Source organism: Atta colombica, unplaced genomic scaffold, assembly GCF_001594045.1.
Source record: "Atta colombica isolate Treedump-2 unplaced genomic scaffold, Acol1.0 scaffold226, whole genome shotgun sequence".
NCBI classification, from domain to species: domain Eukaryota; kingdom Metazoa; phylum Arthropoda; class Insecta; order Hymenoptera; family Formicidae; genus Atta; species Atta colombica.
The window spans coordinates 1,291,226-1,300,256 of record NW_017259323.1 but is presented as its reverse complement, the minus strand read 5'-3'; the positions used below and the strand labels follow the sequence as shown (position 1 = coordinate 1,300,256).

The 9,031-nt window shown below is 29.6% G+C and overlaps 2 protein-coding genes across 4 annotated transcripts in view; one reads left to right on the top strand and one right to left on the bottom strand.

Annotated features, from left to right (window-relative positions):
- The window catches only part of LOC108688189 (centromere-associated protein E-like), a 17,939-nt gene extending 14,919 nt beyond the window's left edge, over positions 1 to 3,020 (bottom strand). Inside the window, exons 1-3 of one of the 2 annotated variants that reach the window (XM_018194337.1) lie at positions 2,942 to 3,020; positions 856 to 1,020; positions 85 to 456 (exon numbers count right to left, since the gene is read on the bottom strand). In XM_018194337.1, the coding sequence (XP_018049826.1) occupies positions 85 to 456; positions 856 to 1,014 (531 nt within the window). In that variant the 5' untranslated portion in view covers positions 1,015 to 1,020; positions 2,942 to 3,020. Of the gene's footprint in view, positions 1 to 84; positions 457 to 855; positions 1,054 to 2,941 lie in introns of those variants that run through there. The other variant, XM_018194336.1, reaches the window with a different exon arrangement.
- A 112-nt stretch (positions 3,021 to 3,132) lies between these two features.
- Positions 3,133 to 9,031, top strand: part of LOC108688190 (fatty acid hydroxylase domain-containing protein 2) — a 20,064-nt gene continuing 14,165 nt past the window's right edge. The window contains exons 1-2 of one of the 2 annotated variants that reach the window (XM_018194342.1): positions 3,133 to 3,194; positions 5,180 to 5,474. In XM_018194342.1, coding sequence (XP_018049831.1) covers positions 5,450 to 5,474 — 25 coding nt within the window. In that variant the 5' untranslated portion in view covers positions 3,133 to 3,194; positions 5,180 to 5,449. Of the gene's footprint in view, positions 3,195 to 5,179; positions 5,475 to 5,498; positions 5,613 to 9,031 lie in introns of those variants that run through there. The other variant, XM_018194341.1, reaches the window with a different exon arrangement.

Genomic DNA, 9,031 nt, shown 5'->3' with positions numbered 1-9,031 from the left:
TATATATATACATCTATAAAGAATATTATAAAAAATTATTTAAATAAGAAAATTATATATTAAGAGAGCAAATATAGAACTCACATTCGAAGTGACGACAAGAGGCCTAATTGGTGTGATACTTAGTTGATCCTTATGTTCTGCTGCTGCTAAATCTGTTTCATCCAATTGTTGTCTAATAGCTTCCATTTTCTCTTCCACTGCTCGTTTTGTTTCTGTCAATTCTTTGCTACGTTGCTCGAATACTTTTCTATTTTCCGCTAATTTTCGTTGAAGTAAAGAAGACTTTGCCTTTGGGGTTTTTGCTTGACTAATATCATCAATTGTATCATCTGTTACATCCATTGCTGTAGATTCAGTCTTATGCGTAGTATCTTTGGATGATGAAGCTCCTTCTTTACTACGACGTGATAACTTGGCTCTAGACTTAATCTTTGATAATCTTCTTGCGTACTCCTAAATACATGAACAAAAAATAAATGTACATATAATACAGAACATTTTTCAATAATAATAAAGCAATAATAAAAATTTTAACGTTATTTCTTTCTTTCCTACAATTACTAAACAAAATTCTATTATTTATTTTATTATTTATAATCTATAATATTTGATTTTAAGATATTTATAAATTAAATTATATAATTTAACAATTAATCTATAAATAAAATCATTTACTTACATTCTTAAAATGTTTCCTCAATTTTTATTCAGTAATAATTCAAAGACAATTATTTAATGTATAAATATTAAATAAGAAATATTTTTACTTGATATTCACATGACATGCAAATTTATATGTCAAAGAATAAAGTTTCTGAAATATTTAGTAAGTACTTTAATAATTTATATTACCTGAACCTCCTCCTCCTTTCTCTTTAAACTTTGTTGATTCCTCATCATGATTTCCTTGAGAGATTCTAATTGATTTTTATTCTGCTCGCATGTCTCCGTGTGTACCACAGGAGGGCCGCCTTCCATCGCGCCTGATGATTCCTCAGACGCATTCCACATTATGCACTGTACAAATAAAAGCAATACAAACCACTGCATTATCTGTTTTCCAACCTACTGGGAATATACTCTGACAAGGGACAACTGAAAGTTAATGGCAGTGAAAGTTTTATCTAATATGGCAAAATAGAGTATCACCCAGTGCTCCCATTTTCCAGATCTAATTGGATAGGATCTAGACTGGGGCAAACTAATTGCATTAAGTCTCGACGCAGATCAGACTTTTCACATTCCACCTCATTTCTACACAATACTCAGTGCAGAGACACTAAAGATCATGCATCTTTTCTCCGTTCATTATTCTAAAAGTACAACAATAACAATATTACAAAAAAAAATGTAAGTGTTACAAATTAATATTATTAAAATACTTTATTAATATCATATCATTTTATGAATCAATTAATTATACATCATTAGGATGTTTCAGAATTATTCCCTTTTATTTCTATTATTGTCCATATTAGTATTAATTCTTATTTTCATTACTTTAAAAAACTAATGTTAATTTTTCAGTTTTTTATCTTTAATAACTGCAAAAGGTTAATCGCAAGAAAATATCTGCTGATCATGCCTGTAATGTATAAAATTATAAATAGATAAAATTCATAAATAAATAATTATATAATTATTAGTTAATATAATCATAATTATATTAACTCAAATTTCTTTTTAAAAAATTAAATTTTTATTATAATCATGTATTCATTTATTTTTGATAAAAAAGAATATCACTCATATATTCTTGAGCAATACAGTTCTTGTTCAAATTTAAATTTGAGTTTATTCTTTTTTATTTTAAAAATAATATAGGATAATATATATTGAATTTAAAAAAATTGATTTGATATTATTTCTATTTATTATATAAAAGTGATTATTTAAAACAAATTTATACTTTTTCTTAGGGAACAACATAAGAAGTTGTTACATACAAATATTTTGCTCACAAAAATGTTTACATTTTTTAAAGTATAACATCTGTACTCTTTATTAAAATTATATATTCACGATAACAGTACAGAATTAAAAAATTGGCTTTGATGCGTTTTAATAAATGTTTATTAATTCAAAAACATTAAATAGAATAATACAAGAATAATAGATAGAACAATTCACACAAAAACAATAAAATATTATATTTTATATTCAACGTGAACTTATATAAATTACATACTTCGTGTTATTATTTTCAATTGTTTATATTGTATTATTATCTTCAGTAATATAACTGAATACAATCATTTTATAAATATAACAAAATATAAAAAAATAAATATAAAAAGGAGTTCAATAATCAGAATATTTTTATTTTTTATATATCTGCATTTTCAAATTTCAAAACTAAATAATAAGTAATATATATATATATGTATTGCTTAATGCATGTATTGCTAATACATATATTAGCAATACATGCATTAAGCAATACATATATATGTATATATATATATATATATGTCAAGGACAAAAAGTGCGCAGCATAACAAAAAAATATCATAAAACAACGGTATAACATAAACGAATTTATAAAAACATGCATATCAATTTGGTCAATTTAACATAATGTTCGAGAACAAAAAACTAGGGCCTCAGATTGTTATTGTGAGTCATAAGAACAAAATCGACAATGCTGCTGAAAGTGCAAAGTAATAACAATGTTAAGAAAAATTCGCTTAGGCGCACAGCCTGCGGAATCCTCGCGAATCGGAAATACGTGGTCATGCAAAACTGTTCGGTTATACGGAACGGACATATCGGACTTCGCCGAACGCCGAACGGCCGAACACGTAGCAAAGTGACGTAATCCACGCGAGGGATGCACGTGAAAGAAATGTGAGCGCGTGTTTCTTCAACTCGCGGATGTCATCGAGGGACGAACGGGGAGATCACGACTTGGAGTCTTCCCGGTGCAACATTTACGTACCTTCTGTTTGACGTCGCGTGAAGTGTCAGGAGGGTAACACGTCGCAGCTCATAATTAGGTCGTTCTGTCGCCGATCGCGGTTCCTCGGCGTTGCGAGTGAGCGCACGTCAGACACATACCACGGTGGAACGGTCCGCGGATACACGATGATACGCGATAGCGAGTGACAATGAAAATTCTACGTGAATCCACAAAACCAAACCGACATCATCGTCGTCGTGCCATGATATTCTTACGGCCGGAAGTACCGAAGGTACCACTATGCGCGCCGCACCATGGCGAGTACCACTATCTCTTCTACAGAAACAGAATTACAGTATTTGCAGTTGGTAAATTATTAACAACAGATAAAGGATACATTCGAAGCAGGGTTGCGCTAAAGTCTTTACAGATAGAATATAATGTGCCTATTATTCTATTGGCGTTGCTTTGGACTGCACATAAAATTTTTATTTTACAGCGCTTATATATTTTTATTTATCAATATTAAAATTAAATGTATTAACGATCATGAAACTTATAATTATTTCTTTCTTATTTTATTCACTTTATAATAAATTTACATATTTTACATTACTTATATATATGTATACTATTTATATAAAAAAAATTCATGTAAACTTAACAATAAATGTAACAATACATGCAAATACTCCATATAAACGTTATTTTGAAATACACATCATTCTAATTCGAGGAATAACGCTGCAGCTTTCCATTCAATGATACGCAATTAAGTCAACACAAGTGGACGTCGTTCTAGACGTTCTACTATCTTTGTTAGCCACTGAATACAAAAAAAGGCAGAATGATGTGTCATCAAGTAGAAAATATCCATTAGCGCTATTTATATCATTATCTATCTTTATAGTTTCGTTCATTAGATAAAACAAAGATAAGAATGACATAAATATTATTAACCCTTCCAATGCACTTAAAAAAAAAGAAATTTATCTTCCAATAAGGACAATGATTCAGTAGCGAATCTGATTCTTCTAATTTGGAAGCAAATTAACATGCAGAATCTTTTTTTATTTCATTTCTGTATTCTCCAAATTTATTTCTATCAAATTTTATTTTATCACTTCCCAGATAGCATAAAGAGTCCAAAAAGAATTCTTTTTTTATTTTCAATTTATATACGAAATGAATTCCTATTTACTTAATTCACATTTATATTAATTGTGAGCTCCCGAGAAAAAAATGTTATATAAATGGACATATTTTATAATAATTGTACATAAAATATGTCTTTTTTATATAATTATATATATATAATTGTATATAATTGTATATGAAATTTTTCCCGAATTCTTTTTTAAATTCAAAAGATATCCTTTTTATTTTTTAATTTTATATAAAATAAATCATACTTTGACTTTTATACAAATTAAATAATTATTTTTATTAAAAGTAACGTATATACAAATACAGGGTGTTTCTAAAATAATGCCCACTAATCATATAATGCTATTTCTAATAAAAATCGAAATGTTCTCTACATTTTTGCAATTTTCGCAACAGTTAACGAGATTATTAATTTTTAAAGATTGCCGAATAAACAGATAAAATCGATGTATAAAACAATTTTAAGATATTTTTCAATTCTTTGTGAAACATTTTGAAGATGTTTCTTAGAGAACTCTTAAAGATATCTTAAAAGTTGTTTTATATGTCGATTTTAGTCGATTTTAATATTTTGTTGAGAGTAACTAAAAAAAAAAAAAAAATTGGGAAAATTGCAAAATGGTAGAGGACTTTTCGATTCAGTTTTTTATTGGAAAAGTACTATATGATTAGTAGGCGTTATTTCAGAAATATCCTGTATATATATATATAAATATATTTGCACTGTATATATTTAATTCTTTTTCATTTCAAACATTACGCTAATTCACAAAGAACTTAAGAAAATGAATATTCTTCGAAATCAAATGGATCAGTTGCGCTATCTGAGTTAATATTCTTATTTTTATCAAGAATATTATAACTACTGAATATTATAACTTCATTCACTAATGAGTGAAATAAAAATAAACAAAAAAATAAAATTACTTCAAATATATAATACGTAACGTAAAAGTCTGCAGACTGCTGCTTTTCACCATCTTTCAATTTCGCGCCGTCTAATTAGAAAACTAATGGGAATGATTTTTTATTCAAGCGAGGAGCCGAACAGTTATATAATCAAATCAATATCAATGTATACATTAGAATATTTAATTTTTAATTATACAGTCTTCAAAAATAACGCGAGATATTCAACCGCTTCGACGACACTCTGATGTCCGTATCACCAGGACACGCTGTACATTCTTAATGTCGACATCGCGCAAAGGCAAGCATCGCGCGCAACGCAACGGCGCACTTGCAGCTCTCGGCTCTCAACGTCGCTCGCGTCATCGCCGTCGGTGTGCCTATCGACTATCCGCTATCCGCGCTTGCCCGTGATTGTCGAGGAGCAGCGTAGTTTTCCCAGTTTGACGCACCGCCGCCGTGTGTACGACGATGGAGGTGCAGCGGCTGTGCAAAGGTAGGAAATTATACGATCGCACGGAGAAATCGTAGAAATACTACGAAAATATCCCATCGCGCTTGGCCTTCCCTACTCTCCCACTTGATAGCTCGGTCATGGATGAACGGTTGAAGGAAATCGACGTACGCATGAGAGGTACGCGTATATATGTTCGCATTACGTGTTACCGATTACCATTTCATCTTTCTTGTTGTGCAAAGGAAAGAACCTATTCCACGATCATTTTTGGTTTGATGACTTTTGATGATCATAAACGAAATTCCGATAGCGCTGCGCGCGAACAGGATTTAAGCTGTGACTTCTTCACGATGAGGAAAATTTTCTTCGCGAGAATTCGTTCTCCTGTCGATTTTCTTCTCGCACCAATTTTTTTATCGCTAACCCTTCGAGTGACTCTCAGAAAGTCGAGAGTAGAGCACGAAACTTGTTCACGGAGAATTCGAGCTTTTTATGTGCGTAGAAGCGATATTGCGCGAATTTCTATTTTTTTTTTTTTTTTTTTCGAGAAAAAACGAGGCTTTTATAGAAACGTATCGTTTTGTCTTTTTGTTCGATATTACTTTGTGAGGTGGCAGCAGATAACGCAGAAAAATTCCACATGAAGAAATTGGAGCTTCGCACGTTCGCCGATGCACGTAATATACACTTGATCAATAACGAAATTTCTGTTTTCATCATGAGGGCTTGACCCGATTTCCCTTCTTGGTTTTGAAACGGAATGTCGTGTCAAAACATCGATATTTGCGACGCGTCATGGATGCTTTTGTGCGCCAATTCTACAAGAACGAATCTGACTCCGAAAGTTCGTTCTACTGGAAACAAAGTTAATGATAAATGTATCGTACCGTCTGACTATTTGTGGAAACCAATATCCACATATTTGATTATATTTAGTCTGATATATACTTTGTTCTATCTATATAAAACTAATTACATCGGCTTAGTCGAGTTCCTCCTTTAAATACCAATCTATTTACATTACAGATTAATTTACATTATAATCTTATCGGGCTCTTTTTTTTTAATTCTGTATATGATTGAAAAGTGTTGCATACAATGTGCTAATTAAATGTAGAATCACATACATTGTTTACATCTAAATTGCGCATCAATCTATAAATTTAAGAGAGAGCTTCTTAGAATAAATCTTATAATAGAATTAATACGACAGTTACAATGTACAAGTACAAACAATGCTTTCCAGTCGCTTTTAGGTATAAAAAGAATACTTATTTAAGAATACTTATTTAATAATCAAAATTATACGATTGCATTGGTGCAAATTATTGAGTTAAAATTGTAGAGTTTCTCAAATCTTTTCTTTCCGCTTGCTTTCAAGGTTATTCCTCGTGGCTTAGAGATTTACATCACTTTCAATACTTTGTTTCGCATTTAAATTAAATTTTCATGATTAATTCATATTGAACGTAAATTTTAATAATTTTTAGATCTGTTTTTTTCACCACATAAAACGTATTCACATAAAACGTATTCTAGGATATGATATTCTTTTTTATTGTATATTTTATAAATTACGTTATTTACAAATCATTCTCTCAAATTAAATTGAAACTGAAATTTTATTTTTTCTATTGCATAATTTTTTAAAAATGATAAATGCTATTATTTTCTTATTTGAACAAAACTTTGTTTTATATTTCTTTCTTTCTTTCTTCCTTTACTTACGATAATTTCTTGCTAATCTATAAAGAGAACAAAGGAGCAAAAAATATTTAATTATTAGTAACTAATGTTGATGCGATCAAGTCATAACACTGTGTTGGAAGTCAGTCATGTGCATTGTCTTGTACTATCATACATACATCCTCATCTTCGATGCGATAAGATTTCATTTGTTATATCAATGGATATGACATTATTTCATTAATTATAAAACTGCGTTCAAGGAGGCCAATGTATATCGAAGCCTTACCTCTAATAATAATGATCTAAAAATAGCCTTAAATCTAACAAAATTGTAATATTCTTAGCAATTTGCAATTTTTTTACATTAGCATATATGAATGTCATATCTTTATCTTGCCAATTGATAATAAACTGGTGATAATGAACAATTGATAATGAACTAATTGGTAATGAACTGGTCTGACCATTATTTTTACTCTCCGGCCGATTGATACACTTTCAGAAAGGATTTCTAATAACGAGAGGAAAAATTCTTGATGTACTTAATCTTAGTTTAACTGTATAAAACTATAACTGTACTAAAATTAAATTAATTTTTATTATACTCCCTCGAATAAAATAAGATCGACATCTTGTCTTGAGACTAATATGTAACATATATAAAGTTAGGTTTATATATTCTTACGTTTAGAATAAGTCTATCTAGTGTTATATACGTGATGCTATAGCATGACAGCGAAGTTCTCGTGATGTAGCTTAGGTGAGAGATCCTGAGTTTGAATTCTGTGCTAAGTTTTCTATTGCCGAAAAATATAATCTAAATTTTTCTGTTAAGAAAATGAATGGAATAACCTTAATATTTTATTCTAGATTTTAGAATTTTTCATTTAAAAAGAAAATATTCTTTTCTGAAGAATAAATATGATTGTATATAGATTTTCTTTTATTCTAGTTCGAAGAGTAATAGCATAATAGAAATCTTTTCTATGAGTGTACACGTATCTTACCGGCCATTAACTTTGGCCGGTAAGATCCGGCCAAATTTGAAAAAAATTGTACAAATAATTGCGGCGTAGAATGTATTTTAGCATTATGAATAATTTATGGATGATTACAATTGGTTTTCTATGATTAAGGCAGAAATTTACGTATAAAAATTAAGAAAATTGTACAGAACCGTGTTCAGAATTCCAGCATATATTGATGCTGCCATTCTGCATTGATTGCTGCCAAATCGGACAGAAATATAATTTTAAAAAAAGTAGATTAAAGGCTGACGTGAGCGGAAATTTACAGCGGAACAGAACAACGAGATCAATCACAATCGCAGAAAAAAAAAGGAGAGTAATGACTGCAGAATCGTATAATTGGTCGTGCTGTTCCGTTCCGTTGTAAATTTCAGTTCTATAAAGCTAGCAGGACTAAATCAGCAGAATCAAATCAGACCTATCGGAATCAAATCGGACCTATCTTTTTAGTATTACGCATTTTGTATTAAATTATCATTAATGATAATTTTGTATCGTGTGAAAAAAATCGTAGCGCTAACTTAATATTAAGCTGGCAGAACCATTTCATTATTTTTTAAATTTGTTAACATACCTATTCTACAAATAAAAATATGATATCGTTCGCGAAAAAAATGTGAGATTTTTTTGTGAAGTTATTAATTTATAAATCGCATAAATTTATAAAAAATGTCGCAAACATTCATGCGAACATTCAAATAATTATATCGAAATCATTAGTCATACAAAAAAAATGCAAAATTTTCTTAGAAATTAAAATTCCGATTCTAAAGATTTTAAATTGGTTTAATTATTTATGATTGGTTGAATTATTTATGAATAATTTAGCATTTTTATATAAATAAATCATTTTCTATTTACAATTTTTATGAACATTTT